Source organism: Xiphias gladius, chromosome 18 (genome assembly GCF_016859285.1).
Source record: "Xiphias gladius isolate SHS-SW01 ecotype Sanya breed wild chromosome 18, ASM1685928v1, whole genome shotgun sequence".
NCBI lineage: Eukaryota > Metazoa > Chordata > Actinopteri > Istiophoriformes > Xiphiidae > Xiphias > Xiphias gladius.
In genome coordinates, this window is record NC_053417.1 from 18,200,776 (window position 1) to 18,226,664 (window position 25,889).

Sequence of the window (25,889 nt, forward strand, 5' to 3'; positions counted from 1 at the left end):
TAAAGGATGTAGTTTTTCATTACAACTTGCGTCTTATTTTCAGCATTTTGGCCGTCATTTCTTTTGGTTATGATAACGTAGTACTATAGGAAACTCAAGTTTCCAGACAGTCAGACAAGCCAACAGCTTAGCCAGGTTATTTAAACCACTTTACTTGGAGGTAACACCGAAAGTGCGTGCACCTGAAATGTTGGTAACAGTCCCTCATTAGAGAGGAAAACTTATAAGTATGTAAACTGTGATGGATGTTTACTAAAGAGAGTTTGGGTAATAATTTTAGTTTGCCTTTTTTTCTCTTCCAAAGAAATTTGGAAGCAAATCTGTATGATCATCTGACTGCTAACATTACTCTCCCCTTCTGACTTCAGCTTTAATGTTGTCACGCTTTCCGGATCTTGGTTATTACACTGGTGAGAAAAGGGGTTATTATTAGGAGAGATGGACAAAATGATGGAAATAAGACCCAAGCTGCAATAAACAGGAATAATCCTTAAAGGAATTTACAGTATGTGTAATACTGTATCTCAGGGTTAGGGCACTCAGACTGCTCATTATAATAGTAATACAATAATCAATTTTATTTAAACTCAGACATCCATTAGAAAGTTGATGTTGATGGAGAAGATCATTTTCAATGAGTTATTCCTCTTATTATTATTATCTAATGCATTTGTCAAGTGGTCCTCTCAGACCGCCAACTGCTTTGACCCCTGACCCACTGTGTTGGACTGGGATGAACAGAGGATGTTTCAGTAGATAAACATTTACACTCTGGTCCTACAGCCCCTTCAGGGATTGATGAAGAGGTAAAAGAGGAGAAGCCAGCTTCCGTATAAATCAGCAGTGGATTAAAAGGAGCAGAGTGAGGTGGATTTTGGATTCTGCTCTGAGGCGTCACACTTCAACTGTCTCATCCAGTCTGCCCTCGCTGCTAACCTTGTCGTCCCTTTAATATTTCCAGAAACGACAAGGCCTAACCGTTCTGATCCAGCACCCCTTGTGCTGGGTTCGACTTCTTCCCCACCTCCCCCTCCTCCCCCTCCTGCCTCTATCCTTCCTTCTTCCTCTCCCTGAATTAGAGTGCGCAGAGGCCCATATCCAATTTCTCTCCTTTAATTAGCCTTCTGCACAGGGAGAGGGATCAAGGGAGAGGGGCTGAAAGGGTGTTGGGATGGATGAAAAAGAGAGATGTAATTTTTCTGAAGGATTGCACTAATTTCATACAAGGGTTGTATCCCTCATGTACTGCACTGTTGTTACTTACTGACTTAATACACATAAACTCAGTCACTGTCTCTCTCTCTCTCTCTCTCCCTCTCTTCCTCGCTCTATTTTTCTTCCCACACATTCTTAATCAATGTGTTTTGGCCTTTCAGATAAAACATTTGCCTACTTTTATTTTAGAATATAATTATGTTAGTGGAATTGTAATGACTCATTTTACCGTTCATGAATGTCGTCCATTGTTCCTCCCCATCATTACCATCTGTCCTTCGAAAATGAAATAGCACCCAACGTGATGAGGCCATGTTCCACTAATATCTTGCGTCCTCCGTCTCATCCTTGGCCAGATGTCTTTCAGCCTGCAGTTTCAAGGAGAGCAGTCAGCCTCTTCCCCCACTCGCTATCCTTCCCATTAGAGTCTGCTAAACAAACAGTCTAATTAAGTGCGGCCTTGTGCGTTAGGGTAAGCTTGGAGCTTTTCACTCTCTGTTAATAAGTTGGCCTGCTCCTCCTACCAAGTGCCAGGGGTCAGAGGAGCCTGTGGTGCAGATTGCCCATTAAACCAAATGGCTATCGGCTGCAGCTACACCCTAACAAGGCATACATCCTTGCAAACTCAGGAGGACAAGTCACGTTCATCCACTCGAAAAGCAATTAAACTGCCACTCGCAATCTAGTGGCATGATCTCTGGCAGGTTTGATCTGCATGTGAGATGGTTTATATGCATATAAAAAACTATCAAGTATGTGTGTCTGTGCGACTTTGAAATTAAACATGTTTTAGACTCACTCCACACATCCGACATACCTCTTCCAAAAATAGAAATCAATTCTGCTTTCTGTCCTCCTCTCTTATCAGCCTTTTAGCTGTTCCCTTTGTCTCTACTCCTCTCAGTGCTTCAGCCTATATTTCTTTTTTAAATCGTCTTACCGCCATACAGCTCACCTTCTGTCGCATTCCTGCATCTATATTCCACTGTCTTTCTCTTTCCATTCCTGCTCTGTCACCTAATTTGTGTTTTAATAGTGTCCTGTGAATATACAGCTCTGACATAGTCTATGACCTCCTCTGGTTGTCACAGTGCGGCTCCAACGGGCCCTCAATTTACCATGTCAATAGGCGGCCAAGTGTCAGCGTGTCATCTCCACAGCCGAGGTGGGGAGTAAGAGTTGTTTAAATGCAGCTCAACTGTATGTGACTCTCTTTAACCCCTGGAACAAATATTCTCCCTACTTTACAGGATTTTCTCACATATTCGCTGCATTTGTTTTCTGTTTTCCATGTTTACTCTCAAACGCACTTTATTCCCAACTCCATCTCATCATCTTATTTTTTGGAAACATTTCTCCCTCTCTCTGGTCTCTGTTGTCAAGTCCACAGTACTTTGCATGCTCAACAAACGTGTGAGATTTTCACATCACAAGCTTTTTCCCCTTTTCCATTTCTTACTCACTGAACCCAGGGAAAGCTCTGGCTTAGATATATATAAAACCCATATGGCACAGTCAAACAATGCTTCACACCATGGAAAATACATATTGCAGAGATTTATAAGGTGCTCAGTCTATGTGGATATTTTGTTTTAGTTTAATATGACATGCAGGTTTGTGCTTGTGTGTACATAGAATCTGATTTTCTGCCCTTCAGCCATAAATAAGAAATGACTCTGACTCTGATTTTCTTAATGTCACAGCCCAGAAAATGTCCTGGGGGCTAAACAGAAGCGATCCCTTTTAACCTAAATGTAAACCACTACCTCATGTGCCCCTTCCTGACTTCTCACTGAATGATTAATTCTCAGAAAGAGGATGCAAATATGATGCCAAAGTCAGTCTCTTGTACAACATTGACAGATCCTAATTTATATATTAAAAAAATTGAATTAAAAAAAAAATTCTTGATATGGAATCCTAGACCTGTTTTTCACAGTGGTCTTTACTGTTTGCAAGTTAGCTTAAATCTTCCTAGACCCCCTATTTCTTGATATCCTTGTTTTTCTTTTTACCCTAGTTTTCTTTGGATTTGTGGTTGTATTAGTCCTTTTTAGTCTTTTGCTTCCTTTAAGTCAAGTGGTGGGAAAACTGGCGTTGACTCTGTTCTCTCTCTGTGTACAATAACGCTCTTTTGAACGTCTGCACCCTTTTGACCTGATTTTGTTGAAATCCACTGAGACATGCAGCTGTTGTACCTTATCCGTAGATTAGGAGGGATTTGTCCCATAAGTGTCGGAGATAGAGGCACTGGGATGTAGTTGCCTGAGTGGTGCATTGGTCACAAAGGCTGTATTACTGAAAGACAGAAAAATCATGCAGTGAGACATGTATAGCCATGTAATTTTTGACTCTGTACAAGCACTTGGGGCATTGTAAGACTTCTGCAGATCTTGACAGTTGCTTTAAGAAATAAACAGCCATTACTTTGTCAGAGTCCCAATATATCGCCCTAAAAGCAGTTATTCCTTTTCATTCCACATCATCTGGTCTCATCTTGTCCTCTAGTCCTGTTGCGATGCTTTTATGGAACCTTGCCCCAGAAATAGTTGTTAAATTGAACTAGGAATGACAGACGTTAAAATGGAAGCAAGACCAAACTCTTGTTGCAGGAGGCAGCCAAGGTTACAGGGCTGTCAGTCAGAGTTAGTGGGGGCGGGCTCTAAGCTGTCATCCCAGCGCTTCAGTCTCGGCCTACATATCAGGTCACTGGTGCTCTGCAGGCTGTGGGTCTTGGCAGGAGCAAACACACACGCAGGCACACATACTTCTGCACACATAGCTCCAGCTAAATACATACACAATTGCACTGGTGCGCTGAGTCACTGACTCTGGCATAGAGAAAGATTTTCAGCAGGGGAAAAAAAAAAAACTGACCCAAGTCACATATTAGGTTCGCAGTTAAAACTCTGTGTCTTCAATAGATGGAATAAAAGCTTTTCAAAATGGATCACCAGAGATGAGACAGATTATAGGAAAATTTTAAAAGTGGTTTAGAGGCCTCCATTATGGGTGACAGCAGAGAAATCACACTGTACTGAGGGATATGGGGTGGAATGGGCTAGAGGTGTACCTAATTTGGTTTAAAGTGAAATAATTAAGCATTGGATAATAAAGCTCTTCTCTTTTGTCCTCTCTCATCTAAAGTGAAAATGGCCCACAATCAGCCAGTACATTAATGTGAGTAGATGTAATGGCACAGACATGGTGTGTGGGTGTGTGTGTGTGTGTGTGTGTGTGTGTGTGTGTGTGTGTGTGTGTGTGTGTGTGTGTGTGTGTGTATGTATGTGTCTGACATAGAGGGAGAAAAATCGAGTAAGCTGGGTTGCTCGCGCATGTTCTATTAATGCCCCATTGTTAACATGATGTGTCTGTGGGATAATTGGAGTGCGTTTAAGTTTGTGTGTGTGTGTGTGTGTGTGTGTGTGTGTGTGTGTGTGTGTCTGTGATTGTCTGTGATGTCTGAGTGGCTGGGTGATAATAAGGTAATGGTTCAGTGGAGTGGAAGAGAGCGTAGGAATGAGAGCCAGTTTGGCACTGATATGTTGGGACAGAATTACTGAAATTGCTGTGACACACACCATGAGAAGTGGCAGTGTCAGTGTTAACAAGCCAGTACACACACATACACACATAAAATGACACATACGCACACACACTGAGGTTGATTAAGTGGCTGGTCTCTATGAGGAGCCCAGGGCAGTCTCTACTACCCTGTGCTGTCTATGAAACATCTGGCGACACTAGAAGTCAACATTTTGGAAGTTATCAATAGAAAGCTAATAGTGTTTGAAAACCTGACATTGATAGGGCGCTGTGATGTACTTGCCACAGAAAATGTGTAAATGAAGTTGGATCTAAATCACCTAATTACAGGGTAATGTCCCCTTGCTTCCAGTCTCTATCCTAAAATAAGAAAATCACCCACTGATTCATATTTAGCGCACAGGCATGAGGCCGCTGTCAATATCGTCATACCTCTTAGAAAAGAAAAAAAGGGAATAAGCATGTTTCCCAAAATGTAAGAAAACTGTCAAGAAATGGGTAAAGAGTGCGGTAAGAAAAAGAGGATAGATAAATGAAAGGCAGTCTGTGTATGTGATTTTAGAGTAAAGGATTAAGACGGAAAGGGAAGCGGAAAGGTTCCCTTGAGATCTTTTGGCCTGGACAAGAAGCTCCTGTTGGGACTTTATGTGTAATGATGTGTGTGTTTGTCTGCATGTGTGCATAAGAACTACAAAGAGCTTTGATTTTCTTCCTCATTTCATTCCAAACTGCCTGATTTGTACTAACTGCTGTCTGCTTTGATACCTGACAGCGCAGCCTCAGGAAACCATGTGAGTGAGCAAGAACAAGTGTGTGTGTGTGTGTGTGTGTGTGTGTGTGTGTGTGTGTGTGTGTGTGTGTGTGTGTGTGTGTGTGTGTGTGTGTGTGTGTGTGTGTGTGTGTGTGTGTGGAGGAGAGGTGATTGGCATGTACCTCTGACTGAAAGTCCTGGGTAGTGCAGGAGTGGAGCTTATAACATGGCAATTAAGCTGAGAGAGACAGACCCCCAGTCAGCACATCATGCTGCTGAGACCCAGAGAGACAGGTGGGACTGAAAGGAGTGGATATAGACACAGGGAGAATGGGCGAGTACCCCCAGGTGTGAGCTAATTTGTCTCGCCGTTAGGCTGAAAACAAGGAATCTCCTGACGGGCTTGTACCAAACATGGCTGTCTGTATTGTGCACAGACCATTCACTCTCCCACAGAAGACACCTGCTGCTGCAGCTGCTGCAAAAATCTTGGTTTTGTTGCATCTTTTTCAAACTCAAACTGCACAATTTAAAAAGAATTGGAATTCCGGCAAAGTTTTGGGTGTACTTCTTTTGCCTGTTGAAATAATTTTTTGGAATGAACAGAGGAAATATTCTTTCTATCTTTCTTTCGTTCTTTCATGCTGCTTAAAAATACAAAAACGAACTCCCTGTCTGCAATTTTCATTCTCTCCGTCTATCTCAGCTTCGAATTCATTGGCACATTTCCCTTCCCTTTTCTCGCTCTGTTTACCTCTCAGCTTCTGTGGAGCTTTAACTTTTATCTTTTTTTTTTCCACCAGCTCTCCGCCCATTCCATAAGCCTATTTCCTCCTCTTTTCATTCCTCTTTATCTTCTTTTATCCCCTCATCCTGGTCTCTTTGTGTGCATGCAGGGATGGTGTAGAGCAGATTATCAACTAACTCTCACAACGGTCATTTATTCACTTCATTGTTTGCAAACCCCTGGGTTCTCAATAACCTTTGCGTTTGTTTGTGCGAGTGTGTGCGTGCACGCGCGGGCGTGTGCATGTACATTTTGTGTCATCGACTGGTTGTTATTTTTGACCCACTACGTTGCTCAGACATTTCTTCTCTAATATGTCACACAGGTTTATGAGCACTGACATACATGGACAAACAAAGTAGGACACTTGTGTGATAGTCATGGCTTAAGGACACTCAATAAAGTATTGAGTGCTGAACCACTCCGCATCCCATTCTTCCACCGGGTCACAGAGTGAGTGCACCGCATCGATTTACAGACCACATGTGACAATCACAATGAACTGTAGTCCATTCTCATCACCGCGGGCCAGCATGTGCATGTGTGAGTACCAACTTGTACACAGACTCCACTCGGTTCACTCTGGGAAGTTTAACCTCTGTAAATGGAAGCCATCTCCTTGTGGGCAAATTAAAAGAGTCAAAACTTGAGAATATAAGGAGCTGGTTACTTTATGGTCAGCAGACAGAGCGTGGTGGAGCTCTGCCAGACAGCCTTGCAGGCTATCACTCAAGGTATTTGTGTTGTGAACTCAAGGAGCTTGCATGTGACATTTTGCTTGTGTAAACCACTTCTTGGACTTTAGTTTCGAGAAAAAAAGATGATGGTAAAACCTGTGTGTGTGATTGCTTCAATCACTTTAGGGTTCATTAGCAGATCATCTGGCTTATAGCTTGGGGTTCAAAATGATTGGCTTAAATTACACTTAAATTCAAAATATTATATTTTGATATTGAAATGTATGCAGACATTGTTTTTGTGTTAACCTGTAAAATTGCTAATTTCCTGCTGTTAATTTAGTGTGTGCCTTTATCAAGACCATCATGCTACGATGGAAAATGGAGTACTTCAGAGCGTTAATATTTTCTACCCAAACATCTGTTAATCCACTCAGACAGAACATTTTGCCAGTAAGGGGCTACACACACACACACAAAATAAACACAAAATATTTAAAACGCCTAAGCTGAGAAGTGATTTGCTCCTCTTTATTTCATTCCCCACATCATTTTGGATTCTTTCCAGTATCAATACAGAGGAGGACGTTCTGCATGACAGACAAACTGTGAAGACATATTAGATCACAGCATGTACTGAGATTTCAAAGCTCTAGAGCAAAACAAACTATTGCCATTTTAATAAAGAAGTCAGGCAATAATTAGCCATTTTCCATCATTCTGTGAGCAACGATGATCTGATTTTATGCTGCACACGGCGTGAGTCTGTGAACAGCATGGTACAGCAAAAGGAGTTGGTTACCTGGCTGAGATGTTGGAGGTGTGCAGATTGTCGCCTGCAGCTCTTTATCTAACAGCACACTGTGGCAGCTTCTTCTTGTTCCATTATTCCCTGCATTATTTCAAACTTAACCGCTGTCCAAAATGCTGAAATTGACCGTTGTCTTGTTTTGTACATGCATTTTTGATGAACAACAGTGTGAAGTGCCAAACCCACTGACAAACACATTGCATTGCCTGTGTTTACCTCATAAAAAAAGTCAGCTTGTGTTTCGAATATATAAATTTTGCAATACTTTTATTAGTGGGCCATAGGTTCAGTCACCATTGTGTCACCTCATTCAGCGATAGATAGTTATTTAACAGAATTTATTGAAATGAAAATCTTCGAGATTACCACTTTAAGTTCTTTTTAAAATTTGAAATGTATTCAGTCAATAATGGAAACGATAAGGCAAGAAACTACTTTGAACTTCTTGCATTTGACCTTTCACAGTATTAAATTATTCAACCAATCAGACCAGTTACAATTGAACCTAACCTTTATGCCGCCTGCCTGTGGATGCCACTGCCATGTGAATTTAGACTACAGTATTTAAACACGCATAAAGTTATGTCCTGGCTGCTTGACCTTTTAATGTAATTTTTCCTCATTTCCCGCTCTATCCTATCTGGTGCCTTGATCCAGTAAGACACTAATTTTTCAATAAGCATCTTACTATGAGTGATGGGGTCCTACACGGACACAACATTTTCTGCCAACGTTTGAACTGTGTTGGTAATCTCGCATGATTTTCTGTATGTGCTGTTTTGTCCGTGCTCTTCTTATTGGTTTGAAGTTGGAAACAGGTGATGCCACGTATTTCTGTGCATCATTCCGGATTTAGCATTGTTCAGCATTGTTTCGAAATGTGAAGACAGTTGTGAGATTGTTTTTATTTTTGCCAGGTAACTGTTAGTTCTGATCAAGCCACACTCACTCTTTATAAAGCAGATAAGCTGAATTTTTCAATGTTACATGTTATAAAACATGTCTAACAATGCTCTATTTTGTTTTTTTCCCCTGAACTTTAACTTTTTTTTTTTTTTTAATTTAGTGATGACTATATAATGACACAGAGAAACACTTAAACCTGCAATAACTGATTTTCTTGGCCACTTGGGGGCAATGGAAACAAATTATGAACGAAACAATGACACATCATTGTCTCTTAAATTGATTTGCAAACTTGTTATCAAACAGGTAACACTTAAGCTTAGTTGCTTATTTACACATCCAGCAACAGAGCAACATTATCCTTCATTTGGAATCATGTCTGTGGCTTTTTAGCCAAATGGAGCTGCACGTTCAGGGGATAAAACTCTGTAGGTTCATCACTACAACCGACCCCTTTCCCATGTTCAAATTGTTTTCACATTGTCTTGTTAAGAGAAATATCCATGAGTATGTCTACATGAACATTTGAGTCTTGTACTAGTTTACATGGAGCATGAGAAAGCTGGTTGTTCATATTCCCATGATCATAACAATGTGAAGGTCTCTGATCTTTGGAGTTAAGGTGTGTCTTTGATTCTTCGGCACCTCATTCCAACTGAGTTATCTCAACAGTTGAGGATGAGAATAGTTTGGTTGTCGGCTGCCTGAACTTCTGCTGGATTTAGCTTTTCCACCAGTAAAGGAAAGTGAACGGGACAACACAAGTTATGCGTATCCAAAGTAAGAGTTTCAGTTTCATTTCAGCATGTAGCCCTTCTTACATTGGTAATCATTATATTTTTCATTTCATTCAGCTAGTATTTCAGGTAGCATATACAGGCTTCTCAAAACAAGGATACATACAACATATAACTGGAATACTCCAGAATCCAGAACACTAGAGAACCAAGCCACTACCCTGATCACACCTCACATCCTATTGCTTGACCTCATCCCTCTCCTCCTTTTCCTCCCTCCTCCTCCCTTATCTGTCATTGAGATGTATTCTGTCCTGTATCATCATGAGGGACTTGGCTGTGAAGTGGAGAACATAACAGAATCACATGATCTCCACAAACTCCTCTGCTCAGTATTGTAGTCGCTCTTTCTCCTCCTTCATTTCCTGCAATTAATATTAATGTTATACTCTGAAGCATAATTTTTCAGCTATTCTCCCTTTTGTGACTCGTCATCTTAATAATTTCTCCATCTCTCTGTTCCTACATTTACCCTGGGCTTCATCCCTTCATCCTCTTAAGAGGGCATGGCCATGTCAGACCTCTGTGTCCGATCTCTTCCTCTGTGTCATTCTTCTTCTTCCTCCTTTTGAGTGAAACATGTAGTGAGTTCCTTTGAGCAGGAGTGGATATGACAACCAGTGGCCTCGGGTGGAAGAGTTAGGTGAACTGTGTCTGTGTGCGTGCCTGTCTGTGTGTGTGTGTGTGTGTGTGTGTGTGTGTTTTATCTAAAGTGATCTGTAATTGTACGTTCTCTGACACGGTGATGGCTAATCAATAGTTCTGTCTGTCTCTGTGGAAGTGCTGTGGGGACCAGAGTGGAGAGTAAGAGAATAAAAGTCATCCTGTCCTCAGTGCTGGACCTTCCATTTTTTTATTTATTTAATTTTTTTTGCTCTGCCTAAAGAGAAGAAGCCAAGGTCGGCCTGGAATTTCTCACGCCAGCCTTTGTTGTTCTCTGCTCTGTGCGTTCAGGGTGCAGTTGGACTTCTACAATCAGAATTTTGAGAGAAATGCCGACTCCACCTGTTTTCAGGGCTACACTGTGCGTCGTGAGCAATAATTGCCCTGCAGTTTGAATCCAGAATTCAGCTTCCGTCCACACGGCTTGTATATACAGACTCTTTGCAGCTGTATTCACTAGCCTAAACGAAAGCAGACAGGGATTGTACAGATGTGTGGACATGCGAGCCCTCGTGCTGGCATTGTGAATCACATTCACGTATGCATGAGCATGCCGGCATTCACTAACACACACGATCATACGCAGAGATTTAGGTGGCATTTCCCTCGTCTGTGTCCTGATGAGAGTTGGTGTGTTGTTATCTTCAATCAGCCTGCACTGTGGATGTCCATTGTTTACTTCCATTTCCCTATCTGCGTGATCCTGTGACACTGATAGTTTGTGAAAGGTAAACCTCAGCCCCAGCCTCTGCATCAATGTCTCATGTCAGAGTGGATAATAGACTGCAAAGCATCATGGGAAAAACTCCTGGGGTCCTGGGTTTTATATTTATTTTTAAAGCTGCAACCAGATTCTTCTTTTCCCCCCTGCTCTTTCAAAATTGAGTAATTTCATGGCTCATTCCTGAGGTTAAGACCGGGTCTGGTGGAGTAGAAAAGTTGTAAATAGTCTTTCGCTCTACCCCAAACATACTATAGGACCAACAAATCTGGATCACCAGTAGATGTATCGGTGGAGCTGGCAGCATTGGTCTGTTTGATGCTATATTTGGACTCCAAGTTTAAGGTATATTACAGAGGCATGAAATCTGCATGATGAAGTTTCACCCTCTTGCATGGGGAATGCGAATGACTGATTTTTTTCTTTCCTTTTTCATATGAAACCTGCACTGCAAATAGATTTTTTTATCTTTGAGTTGATCCCAATAACATGCCAATGAAACAAACCATGGCACCCTCTCCCATGCCTGAAGGTGGATTAGTCAGACCACTTTCCTCGTGAGAGGATGAGGCGAACACACGCGCACACAGCCCTGAAGTTGAGGCCAAGGTTATGAAAAGATCAAACTTCTACAAAAAGCCTACACAGCAAAATAGTCCATACTGACTAATTTAGATGCTCTCTTTTAGAATCAAATGAGTAATGTCCAGTGGTGCCATATTAATCTACCGTGGGATTTGGCTTGGAACGACCTTCCAGGGTGCCATACCTAACAGCTTAATTACCTTTTCAGAAGGGAATACCTCTGAGATTTAGCAGCCACTCTTCACAGCAGATATACAGAGGTTACACTTCACTGGGCTGAGTCGTATTGACCTACCTACCCTCTGTACACACGCGCGCACACACACTCACACACACCTGTCTGACACTTTGCCCTTGGTTTTGGCACTTCTACCACCAAAAGTTCTCTCTGTTTCCTTCTACCTTTTTTTACTCTTTACGTGAATCTGAAGTTACAGATTCCTGAGCTTTTAAAAATGCACTCAATCTCTGGGAATGTTATTTCCCTTTCATTCACTGACTGTAAGTCAGAGATACATATCATGCTTTTTCGCTTTTCATCCTGCCTGCCTCCATCTACCCTCTATCATTCTTTGTCTTCTCTTCCCTCCCTCGACTGGAGGTGATAAAAGTCACGGGCAAGGACAGCAAGAGATAATACAACACCAGTTAGTGATAAATAGGACACAGGAGATTTGGCAGTTGTCCAGGCTGATCAAATGCATGTTGAGACAGACGAGGAAGGTGACAGATAACCCCTTCTGCTGAATGGTAAGGATGGTAATCACCCCAGATCACAAAGATCTATGAAAGGACAGTGAGATTTACTACACCGAAATTCACAGCTAAATCTTTTTGTTCAGTCTTATTACGATATACTGCATTTGCATTTTCTTTAAGCTTGTCTTCCTTAAAGCAGCTAGCAGAGGCATATGTTGCAATGTTATTTCAAAAAAGAAGTCAGTAAGACGGTATGGCTATTTAATCGCTTTTGGCTGATTCTAAATTCCGAGTCGTATCCTGTGCCAGGAGGTCAAGCTGACCAAGTCCATTAAAGCTTGCAGAATGAGCATTTTGTCTTTGTTTTATGACTGCTGGAGGTGGCGAGGTCTGGCGAGGTGGCAGAGATTGAGATTTCAGTGAACCTTGACGTCATGATACTACACTTCTTCATTTTAAAAGTGATGTCTGTAAAGTGTTGGATGATCTCTGTCTAATAACTGGAAAGCTCTGTCTTTAACAGCTTGTGAAATGAAGTTGCTTCGTGGTCTATTAATGTGTCTCCTCGCCTCATCCCTGAGTTCTTTTACCTCGATACAGTTTGATCAGTTTACTGTCAGTTTGCACGGATCAAGAGCTAATTTACAGCACCACTCTCCCTCTCTCTTTCTTGTCTACCTTGCCCTTGCTTTTGGGCTTTGTCTTTCTGCGAGATTGGCAGGTCTTTAGGACTGCAAGGCGCTGAGCTTCCCACGTTTTTCCTCCTGTCTCCTCCCCCTCAGTTTGACTGGCAGTAATTACATCAGGGTTGGGCCTGGTTTATCCTGACGACCCCGCAGACCCGGCAACCAGAAAGAGACAGAGAAACGCTGAAAAAGAGAGAGAAAAGAGGGGAAACAAGAAGGATGCTAGTGCATAAGAAGATACAGAACAGCAATATAGATATGAGGAAAGCAGGAGCGAAGCCCCAGACAAGAGAACAACCAAAGCGGTATACAAGGGGAGGGAGGCAGAACGGGTTACGCATCAGTGATTGCCAACGGGCCTTTCGTCTTTTCCATCTCCACCCTCTTTTTTATTTCTCCATCATGGCTCTACTCAACTCTGTATTCACCGTTGCTCACTTGATCAGACGTTTGGGCTGTGAAAAAGCTGTTATTTATATATCTCTATACATATGCACTTGACTCTGCGCTTCACTGCTTTTTGCACATCCGTTTCGATGCTAAACTGCATTTCGTTGTCTCAGTGCTTGTACTCTGTGCAATGACAACAAAGTTGAATCTAATCTAATCTAATCTAATCTTTTTTAAAATCTGGTCCTCAAGGAGGAGGGAGGAAATGAAATTAAGAGTCTTTCGTCGGGGATGAAATGAGGCTTTTCTCAAAGAACGTTGAACGCTGACGTTGTTCAGTCGAACAGACTTTTTTTTTGCATATTAAAAAGTAATGAATGCAACATTTATTATGCCCTGTTCCACGTTTAGCTCTATCATCAGAAATCCTATCTGTCTCATTGACTGCGTTTACATGCACAGGAAACCGGGGATTTCAGGGAGAAATCCAGTTAACGTAAGAAATTGTAGAATACTTTACATGCACTGTAACCCATCGCTTAGTTGCAGCTTGGTAATCTGATATTTCCTCTAATGTATTTTTGAACCACTGATAGTACTCTATAAGTTTATTTGCAGGGAATCATGCTGCAGCTTCGGATTGTTTTTGAACTGGAAGAGCTCTGCGAAAGAGCCTTTGAGCGCAACTGTAACTTATTTATTTCAGTTTCAGTTTTGGTTGGACTTGAGATTTGAATTATTTTGGCAATAGGGATGTACCACAGTGAGCTATGATCTTTCCTTTCATCCCTTCTCCACCACAGTGCTACTCTCGCTGTCTGAACTCACATGCACAAAGGTTAGAAATCTGGTTAAGCATTGTATTCCAAATATCAAATTTCTCTGGCCCAAATCTAGCTGTGGTAATCAGGTTTCTCTTAACCCCAAAGGAATGGGTTTCTCGTTTACCTTACTTATGTAGTCGTTTAAAAAATCAGGTTACTGTAGAAAGTGGACAATAACCAGGTTACGTAAGTGTCCCTATGCCTGTTTCACTTTCTTTTGTGCACTCATTTGACCTGCCCTCTGCTGCATCTGGCTGATGTGCAGTCATATTTTCTTTTATCATTCACATTACTAAATACCAGGTAAGGGCTGTGTTTGTCCCCTTTTAAATAAATCCATAATCACAGATGACCAACCACAGTACAGTAGTCTGTTCATCTTGTTGTGAACTGCAGAAGATGCCATTTGGCTCGTACAGAACTGTACTCTAACCCTGCATTGACAAATTTTCTGCTTTGCTTGCTCACATCTAACACTCAGTCCTGTGAGGAAAGGGGAGAAGGATAGAGACAGAGAGGGAAGAAAAAAAAGTCAGATACTCATGATGCAGGATTTAAATAAGCAAGGACTAATCTAGCAAGAGAGTCACAATTCCAAAAACCGTGCACTGCTTCTGTGAATATGCACTCAGCATAATTAGAGATCAGAGTGGATTAGCACTGCTGCCCACCGCCATCACCAAAACAGCCATCTGTTTGTATCTCAGTCAGTACACAAAGTGTGTAATCTGGAGTGAATGCAGCCTGTTAAACTGTTTGAGGATTATCGATCGTTTATTTTGTTGCTTATTGGTGTTCCTGATGCTCCGTTCATAGACAATGCGTTGGAAAAACCCCTTCAACAAAGACAATACAGAGTGAGTGCTTATCACTTTTCGTTCTTCTCCCTCTGCATGTCTCCTTGCTTTACTCTCCTCTTCTTCTTCCTTTCTTTCTTCTCAGCGGCGTCCAGCTTCAGTTTTTGCCGTGCCTCCCTGGAGCACACAGTGTCTGCTGAGGAGCTGAGCTACCAGCTTCCCCGCCGCGCTGGAGGCAGCAACCTGACCTGGCACGACGGCCGCGGCCAGAAGACAGCACACACACGCACCGTCAAACTACTGCAGCAGCCCGGCACAGAGGGCATCCAGGTATAAAGACATCCGCGCAACTGGATCAGAGGCAGCAGTTTGGAGGAAAGGTTCAGAGGCCCAACTCATACTTTGTTTCACTGGCGAAGCAACCTGCAGTGAAAGGGTTTGCGCATAATCTGTCACTGATTTGGATTTTTCAAAAGAATTAAATTCAAGCCACCTGGCAATCACAGCAGCTTGGAAAAAGAAAGCCTCCTTTATTTTTTCTTGTCATTTTAAGGCAAAAATTTGCCAGTGGAATTGATATGTTTGGCTATGAATCAAAGAATGGAAATTGTTTTTTTTTTTCGTATTCAAGCCTTTGCTTCTAGCATTTTGTTCTTTACTATATTTGAGATCAACATGTTAGACACATTCAAGGAAATCAAAACGTTTTTCTGTCATTCGGGACAAAACAGCACAAAATGAAGATACATGACGATGAAGATGATGAAGATATATGACCTTCTATAACACAAACAAATCTAGCAAACTGAGGCAAGGTGACACTTACTAAATGCTATCTAATCATGGGGTACTAGCTGAATCATTAAAGGTTCACATTTCTTTTTAAAAGTATGAATTGAAAGATATAACAAAGACTATTGCCAGGCAGGTGCGATATCTTTCAAGTACAACATAAATTTAATGCTGTAATAAGTTACAGTTAATATGACGGTTCACTTGTATAATTTTCTATTAAATGACAACACAGTGGTTTAATGAAATGAAAAAAATGAAGTAGTCTGAACTTTTTATAAAAACATTATTTCGATCGAGGGGGAGCTTTGGCGTAATTTAATATCGTCCCGTTTCAATTAACAGGTAGCTCGTAAAAACTAGAGTTTTCAAAGCAGTGTCTCTAACTATGTGAGAGAAAGATTGGTGCAGTGAGGCTGTCCCGACTTGGGTGGGGAACAAGCCATACATACAATGTGGCACATAATCTCTTACAATCAGAGAGACAAGAGAGAACATCAGTGCTGCATCTCTAGCTGTAAAATATCAATGGTAACAGAAAGTATAATTGTTTTATTGTGTACATGATGTTGGCTGGTCTCACCTGAGCCTGTGGTAGATACCACCAGAGAAAAAATGGTTCTGTAACAGAGGAGTGGTACGAGAACTGCTACTTCATGGCTTGTGATGTAACAGTGCTTGTGGAGTCCAAGGGAGCACGGACTGCACAGAAAATAGATTCTGAGAAATTTACAGTTTGTCCTGTATGTCTAAAAATCTAATGATGCATGTTTTTCCCCAAAGCTCAGCAACAGCTTTAACAGAACTGACTGATATAAACAGCGGATTAGTCACTTCAGTGCTGACTGGGTGGTGAGGAATGTCTGCTTACCGGCTCTATGTATCAGCAGTATATTGTAAGCATAGCAGCCAGAGCATCATTTATTTCCACACGTCACTCTCGAGCAAAATGGAATCCCATCTGTGCAGCACCAGAGATAGGCAAAACAAAGAGGGAAAAAAAAATCTATTTTAAGGCGTTCTGCCTGTGTTTGACCTAAAACAGCATATGACACAACAGCCGCCTTCCTGGCTCCTATTCCTCACATTAAAGAGAGCAGATAGCCCAGTGGAGGTCATTTGTTTCGTCTCCCCACTGCCTTTAAGAAAGTTTGCTACTGTGAGGCTGTAAGATGTACATATGCACTGCAAGATTCTTCAATAATTCATAAAAGATTGCCCCCTCAGCTATAACAGCTATAAAAGGCTTAATAAAAGACGAGTGGGAGGCTGTTTCCATGTGATTACACAGAGACTGGATAATTAAACCTCCTCTATACCATGAGAAGTAAGGCTTATCATTTCATTGAGGCAACAAGCCTCTTTATGCATTATTCAACAAATGGGAGAACAGTCCGGCTCTGTCTGGTGTTTGTGTGTGTGTGTGTGTGTGTGTGTGTGTGTGTGTGTGTGTGTGTGTGTGTGTGTGTGTGTGTGTGTGTGTGTGTGTGTGTGTGTCTGTGCGTTCACAAAATTTTTCAGTGTCCATTCATGTATCTATAATTTTAAGCATTTGTGTTAATGGGCGTGCATGTGTGTGTGTGTGTGTGTGTGTGTGTGTGTGTGTGTGTGTGTGTATGAGTTGTGCGGGTTGGTGTTTGCGTATCCAGTTCTCTCAGGAGTGATGATTAGATTACTCTTCATTACACTGGTTGTGCAGACAGCAACTGTAATGAGGGAGCCAGTTAAGTGAAACACAGCTCAGCTTCTATATATAAGGTGACACTTGGGGAATCTTCCTTATCTGTTTAATAAAGCTGATATAACACATTATGCACTGCAATGAAAAACTCCCATCCTGCGCACACACACACACACACACACACACACACACACACACACAAACACATATGCTGATGCAAAGGGGGAGACAAGAAATAGAGAGAGAGGGGTTTGAATACAGAAATCTTAGATGTATATTGTTGTTCATACATGCACAAACATGGCTGTTATTACCAAAGATGATCCCAACACCAAAGTGTTTGCAGTACTGACCAAAAGTAGGTATACATAAATGGATGCAGATGTACTCATTCTCAAAGTACAGTGCAAGAAGGTATATATTTATTTTCATTCACAATATAATAGAAAAAATATACCAACAAGGATGAATAATTCAATACATTTCCTGTATAATGGACAATTTGGAGATGAAAGTGAGTGTCTTGAAACAAGACACAAAAGGCTGATTATTCTGATACAACGTGTAGAATATTACACTTCGAACAAGTTAAGTTGGACTGGAAAAGGCCAAAATAATGTCACCCAGTACCACTATTTGACTCAGCGACATCTTAAATGAGTTGTGAAAACAGAGGTTATATATTCATTTGTGTTGTTTCATTGCTGCAGGTGGACCTGCATGCAGACCTATCTGCTAATAGGATTTTCTCCAAATAATGAGTCATTGTGTAGTTGGAACACCTACTGTGCCATCCTTGAATTGGCTGTTGTTTGGGTTGCCAGATGGGGTGAAGGGAGGGGTTTTGTGGGTCGCTCTCATTTTGCTGTCTGACGCACAGCTTGTGGGTGAACCTTTTGATGAGAATGGGGAATAGGTGGAATAACGGAGACACAATCTAGGAAGTAACAGCAACCACTGCGCCTTTTTTTTCTGTTTCAGGACCAAGCCTGTTACAGGAAGTAAGTCTACTATTCAGTAATTTGCTAGGCTGGGTGGGCAAATGAGAAAGACCAGTCCACGATTATTTTTCCCTCCTCATTACAGAACACAGTGGCTGACCTTCTCACAGCTGACACCAGCTGACACCTTAAAAAAATGTAGGTTTCTCTGACAAATAACCTCTTGTCATGCAAATAATGATCATCCCCTCTTAGAAGGAGAGGCATAAGTGGTGTGATGTGTTTATACCTGCAGAAAACCTTTGAATGAGGAGGTATGTGAGTGGTTGTGCATACAAAGTGTCCGTCTTTGACACCAGAAGCAGCAGTTTGCATCACACCTCCTTGCAACAGACTGGTTTCCTGTGACCTGGACCATCTGTAACCTTAACCAAGTACTTTAATTTGCCTAAACGTAACCAAACTTTACCCATAATGGTGGCAGATCACAACCTTCCTATGGGTTTTTGTCATATGGGTCATTTTTGAAAGGCGCAGACAAACATCCCATCTTGTTGTCATTCTGCTGATAGGGGCATTAGATCAGAAAATGCTGATGTGGGTTCTTTTCAAGAAGGCAATGACAAATGACGTATTTTGTTGTCTAGGTATGAAGACTCTTTTTAAAGTATCGAGTTGGTGGCCAGTGGCTGTGCTGGTGTAGTGAAGATGAAGTGGAGTCCTGTGGTTTTAAAGTAGAGAGAGACCTAGAGCTGCTGGGCAGTGAGGAAAAATGTTTTAGTCTGTATTGTCCTTGTCCAGCCACTCAGTGATGTGTCGCTCTCTCCGAGACACATGTTTGACTCATGGTAAATAGAGACCTTTGTGAAAATCCCATCTGGCCCTTTGTCCACCCACTGAAAGCCCACTCACATACACATGAGTGTAAGAAATTTACGCACTCAGAGTCCTGAGGACAGCTAAAGGCAGAGTTGTACGAAGCTAAAAGGAGTTGACAGTTCGCACACTCACACACACCCACATGCACAGGAACAGTCAAGCAGACATTCACAAAGGCTCACACATCAACATTTTTCAGAATCACAGTGACACACTCAAACACACATGTTCACAAGGCTCTACTGAGCAGTGGGAGACACAAGGGTGCTAAATGATGCAATAGAAACCACCAGGGAAGAGGGGGAAGATTCATAGTTATTTAGACGAGAGGAATGAAGGATAAGAGGAGTGGGGGAATTAAGGTGTAAAGGAGATATGACAGATCGTGTGTCATTATATGTTAGGGTCTTTGTGATTAGAGAGACAGACTGGAGATTGAAGATCTGATTCTCAGCAGAGAAAGAGATAAATAGGTACAGTAGATGTGGAAATAGAAAGGGAGAGTTGTTAGGTGAGACCGCAGAGCATACAAGGAAGATAGAGGAGGATAGTTTTGTATCCTGTGGAGAGAGGAAGTCACAGCAAGAAAAGATACAGAGCGGGAAAGGCAGGTGTGAGCTTCAGTATATGACATGCAAGACAAAAAACATAGATTCACCCACTCAAATATGCATGCATACACACGCACACATTCAGATTTTTAAAGATAATTGGCATAGCATCATTGATCAATCTCAGGCAGGGTCTGGATGTGCAGACAGAGGCAGGCATCGGAAGAGAGGCCTTAGCGGTCACAAAGAGTGAATTTTAAGGATTCCCCACGCTCCCCTGACTTTCAGCTAATCCCCAATTCAGCTGCACAGAGAGGCAGGGCAAAAAACACACACACACACACACACACACACACACACACACACACACACACACACACACACACACACACACACACACACACACACACACACACACACACACACACACAGAAACACAAGCACTTAAGTGGACAAAAAGTAGCTCAGTGCACAGAAGTCAGGGAAGAAGAAAGATCGAAGGGAGGAAACGGGAAAGGGACGACAGGGAGGCAGGAGGGAGAGTGTCAGCTAGGCGGAGGGTAAAATTTATGAGGAGCAAGCAGACGGGAGACATGATAGAACAAAGTAAGCAGGGAAGGACAAATAAGCTGTTCAAGGATACAAACAGAATGATCAATAGAAAAGTGTAGAGAAGAAAGTCAGAGTATGTGGAGTAGGAAGAGAAAAGGAAGCAAGAGGGCGGGGAATAACAGAGACAGAACTTCAGTCTTGTTGAATATATAGCACCTTTAAAGCTCACTAATTAACACATTATATCTTGTTTGCTTAATCTTTGTAGAAGTGAAAATGACAAGTTGTGGTTGTGGTTGTGGTTTAGTGGTGGCTTAAGTGCATTTCTTGGCCCCGCCGCAACCATATTCTGGAGCATCTGCGGGTTGCCTCACGGTGATGTTGTTTTTTGTATGCATTAAACAAACAAGATATACTGTAACATGTTAATTAGTGAACTTTAGGGGTGCTGGGAGGCAGATTTTATTACCTTCGGACAGAGTCTGTTTCCTTATACTGTCTATCTTTTTACTAGCTAAGCTAACCAGCACCTGGCTGTTATTTCATATTTACAATTGAGACAGGAGAATAGTATAAATCTTTTTGTTTTTTTCATTTGCAACATGATTAAAAATGGGAGGTATCGTATAAGAGCCCCATGCAAACATTAATAATCAAAGGTTTTGCTTCTGTTCATCTTTTGATTTTAAATAAAGGTTAAAAGAAATCATCAGTTAAACACACTTTGGCTCCCTGTAGCAGCCATTTTGGTGCTGACTACACTATCAGTGCATACAGTATAGTAAATATTCCCCGCCTTCGCCCTCTTTCTCTTCCTCATTCTCTCATTAGACTTCTGCTCTATATACAGCTTCCACTTTGTCTATGACTCTCCTCCCCCCTCAGCTCCATCTCTCCCCCTCCTCTCCTGTACGTAATGATTGAGGGAGCTCCTCCCACTGGACAGAAGTAGGTCTTGGGAGGAGTGGGGAAGGTAGTAAAAGGTGAACAGGGACGATAGAGAGCAGGCCAGAGGAGATACTCACTGATGGATGATCACAGAAAGGCACGAGAGAAGCATGGGAGGAGGAAGAGGGAAGGCAGGATGATGGGGCCCTATCATTCCATTTCCCTCCTGTCTGGCTTCTTGATGATGAAGGCCATTACTCACGCGAAGAGTACCCCGCCCCCCCGTGCGTCGTCATTCTTTGTATGTCTTTGTTCACTCTCTATCTGTCATCTTTCTTTGTCTCCTATGTCATTTATTGAGTTTATGACATATACTGTACTTTTAAATAAATCTCAACAAATGTGAGCAATGAAATATTACATCATTATAATTACAACTCTATACACAAACACTTTTATCTGTTTCCAAGAATTTTTATGGGTACTAAATGATCCCTCAGTAGATTCAAAGAACATTTTATTTCTTCTGTAATGATGCAATGGCCCTTTTAAAGATAACACTATTAAAGATAAGTTATTACTGATTGTTGGGTCATCTTGTTGGGACCACATATACCCCATTTATTACATTTTGTTTTTTTTTCACACAAAATAGGTCCCTGGATTATTATGAATCTGCCTGCTGAATCCTTAACTGCACTAACTGTGATAGTGTTGATTTATGTTCTAATGTTATGGGCTGTAGAGCCAGCAGGGAAATCTGCTCTCGCTCTCGACACATCAGCGTTGTCATATAGGCAGCACACGTGTCAACTGACGTCCAAAGAATACATCAAACGCATCATGCAGACAAAAGAAGTAGTCACGGTAGTAGTCATTATCATAAAAGCGCTGCTTTTCTTTAGAGTTTAGGCATGTCTGTGTTGGGAAATAGGACAGTGATGTATCCTGATGAGTTGAGAAGCGTCATCTCTGGACGACACGTAAAAATCGATGTTCTCATTTAACTCTCGGCAAGAAAGAAGTAAGTGTATTTCTCAAAATGAAGAACTATTCCTTGCAGTCTGTTCGTCTTGCAGTTTGTGCTCAGCTCAAAACAAACTCACCATCCCCTCAAATATCAAATCCCTCTTGTTTTCCGTGAAGGCTCTCAGTTCTCCAGGTCAAAGTTTTTGACCTATGTGTTTGGTACTGAGAGAGCAAACAGCAGGTCGTGTTGCCTTTGATTTGATCTGGACAAAGATCCATTTTTCTTGTTAAATTTACCACACTTAATTGTCCAGGCATTTGCAGCCCCCACTCACTCCAGTATTTATTGAACTATGTCAATACGAGGATTGTAAAGATGATTCAGCAGGCTTGCAGCTTCACTGCATTCAAACATTATGGCCATCCAAAGATGAGGGAACATTTTTACCCTCTATTGTCCACACTCAATCATCCACAAGAGAGAGCATTTCCACACCTCTCCCAGCTCAATCTCAATTAATGGTGGGGGCGAGCAGTAAATTTGGGTTATTAAAATGTTTTCAGCGCTCCATTGAGTCGGGGTAGAAGTATGTGTGTAATTAGGAAACGAGCAAACACACTGGGGCATAGAAATGGAGTTGTTTTCAATTAAGGCTCTTCTACAAAGCAGAACACACTTAGTGAGTGGACCAGCCAGAATTTGAAAGGGCTGATTGGTGCTTAAATTGACAGGAGGAGATCTCATTACAGCAGCTGGCAAAGACGTAAATAATTGTGAACCTGTGTCTATCACATACTGAGATGTGGAGGTGTGCTGGGAGCTAGTCTTTGTGTCGTTAACGAGAAAGCAGCAGGGAGAATGTTGGATATGAAGCTACAAGGGTGCGTGCATCATGCATTTGTGTGTATGACATTTCTGCATACATAATCGCATTAAATGCAGTCAGTTATGGGGTGGAAGGTTTGGCGGCAGTTCTGTGTTTTTCTGTTGAAAATCTGCCAAGTCCTTTGTTGTAGATTTGGCTCAGTCCGAGCGAGAATGAATGGATTAGATATGAGAGTAAGTCACACAAGAGTGAGAGAGCCGAGTGGACAAGGAGATGGTTGTGTTTTCAGCAAATATGAACTGGTTGTGACTTAATTAATGTCCATATTAATTCCCTGCACATGGCCATAACTCACAAAAAAAGGGCTGCTGTCTGAAAACTTTCAGGGGCCAGAGGAATGTGTGTGTAGAAGGAGAGAAAGAGAAATTGAGAATGACAGAAATAAAGCCATGTAGTTGAAAGATAAAGATGACAGAATACAACTAATACTGTGCGGACTGTATGATGGAGGTACCGCTGTCAGGGAAAATTACCTCGAGAAAAAGACCATACCGGCCACAATACAACACAACGTCAGCACCCATGCTGGTAGAAATAATATATGGAACATAATTACTGCATCAAGATATGTTGTTGATAGAGGTGTGAAGTACAGACTTAGAATCATTTAATGTGTGAGGAAATTTGGAGACGCCATGGAAGTTGAAAAAGTGGGATCTTCTTTCAATCAAAAGCATAGCATGCGTTTCTCCTTCTGAGCCTACAAGCCTTTAAACCTTATGTTCACTGCTACAGTGGGTTACGTTTTGATTACATTTAATCTCATTATGTGAATTTCAGTTGATTCACACGAGAGAAAAGAGTGACCTTTTCAAATTATTACATGGAAAAGGTAACGACATATTTGTGATTTACTAGACTACCAGAGGGGATTTTGCTGCAAACTGTGGCATCAGAAAGCATCATCACAACTTATTTCACATTAATGAGAAAATCCAGTGTGTGAAAAATTGAAATAAAAAAAGCTAGTATATGACGCAAATACTAGCTTGCGTCAATGCTAGCTCTGGAAATTAAAACAGAAATAGACACATATAGCTACACTCAGCGGCTTTGTTTTGCTGTAATGTACCTGCACACACACACATGCTACAGTACACCAGTTAATATAAAGGTCTCCGCTTCTTGTGTGTGTTTTAGTTGCGTCCAGGTGAAGCCTTCACTGTGTATCACACCAGTCCTACGCTGTCCAGTCTGTCCAAACCCGTGGTGCTGTGGACTCAGCAGGACGTCTGCAAGTGGCTTAAGAAACACTGTCCTCACAACTACCTGACCTATGTAGAGGCCTTCTCTCATCACGCCATCACAGGTACAGTCCACAACACATGAAGCTGAATGCACTCAAAGGCATTGTCTAGCATCATTTTTTACTGCTTAATCTTAATAGTTCAAAACATATAAAAATGACCTAGGAGTGTATATACACAAGTGCATGTACAACAATATATGCCTTAAAACAATATTGATATGCCCGTATGTATGTAAAAATAGGTCTTGGTCACTGTAACTATTCCTACTCTCCAGACTGGCCCTGAAGCTTTTTACCCGGAACGCAACTAAGCTATAAGTAATTGGGGAAAAAATGCACAGCCATACAAAAGTGCATTCCAAATTTTGCTGAGGCTGATGGGACTACCTAAAGGATACCTTCTATTTATCTAGTAGTTTTTTTTTGTTGCTGTTAACCAGCTTATACTTCTCAAATTGTGCTCCGAGTTAACTCGGAATTGAATTTGAAGCTCACCTACAGTATAACACTGACATTATTTGCCTCAGCTTTGCTGAACAAAATGTGTATGCAAAGATATCTCCCAAGATATTGACAATATTGATATCTTCCATGCATGAATGCTTTGCCATACAGTTTGAATTCCTCCTCAAATTCAAAGTCCGACATGACTACTTCTGTACTGCATTTCTGATTCACTCTGTTTGTAACACGGGAGTAACGAGCCAGTTTCGGCAAAAAGAACCCACACGCAACTATTAGAAGATATCCCTCCACCACAGCTCAGCAGGGAGCTACTATCTGGGGAAACAAAAAGAAGGAAGTTTGAACGATATCAAGCTTTGTGGGACTTCTGAAGTTTCATATGAGGCTCAGCCAGACTTTGGTGTACATTTTTGCATGGAGCGAGGGCTGTTTTTTTTGTCCCCTATTTCTTACTGTGTAGTCAGAGAGAACGTAGGAAAAGTTATAGTGACCAAGACCTATATCAATATTAAGACAGGCTTCAAAAATTCTGAAAACTATCCTTTAATATCCTAAGACCTTGTTCATTGACCTCGATGATACTCCTTTGGACTAAGACATTGCAAAGCAATGCCATAAAAGGCTTACCAAATCTCACACAAGTATTATTTTTAGGTTTGTGGTTCCACAGCTTAGCCTTTTCAACTGGAAACAGGTTTACACCCAAATCTCTCCAAAGGAGATTTAAAAGGCATTCATGTGAGGTAACGAAAGGAGTGCTGCCTATTTTTGGAGAAGACAGGGAAAGCTCCGGAAAAAATGGTAGGTTATCATGTTTCAAGTTCAAACAACACCCTCTCTCACTCACACACACACACACACACACGCATTTATTTATTAAAGAGCCCACATGCAAGTGCACATACACACAAACCACAAAACCAATACAAACACATGAGCAGGGGCACACAACTGTGTACCCACGCGCACCCAAACACACATTTATTCGCGCACATCTACAGCCTTGACAGACCAAACGGTGGAACAGTTTCTTTTTTAGTGTCTCGCAGAGAACAGATTGCTGTTCTGTGCCGTAGGGTTAGCCACCACTCACTTACATTTGCATGTACACACATATACACACACAGGCAGGCACATGCAGACTCATATGTACACACTGGCTTCAGGGTTAACAATGCTG

The 25,889-nt window shown here is 41.6% G+C and overlaps 1 protein-coding gene across 1 annotated transcript in view; it reads left to right on the forward strand.

The window, feature by feature from the left end:
* The window catches only part of samd10b (sterile alpha motif domain containing 10b), a 45,280-nt gene that overhangs the window by 4,599 nt on the left and 14,792 nt on the right, over positions 1-25,889 (forward strand). Inside the window, exons 3-4 of the mRNA XM_040151908.1 lie at positions 15,001-15,185; positions 24,136-24,304. Of these exons, the coding sequence (XP_040007842.1) occupies positions 15,001-15,185; positions 24,136-24,304 (354 nt within the window). The remainder of the gene's footprint in view (positions 1-15,000; positions 15,186-24,135; positions 24,305-25,889) is intronic.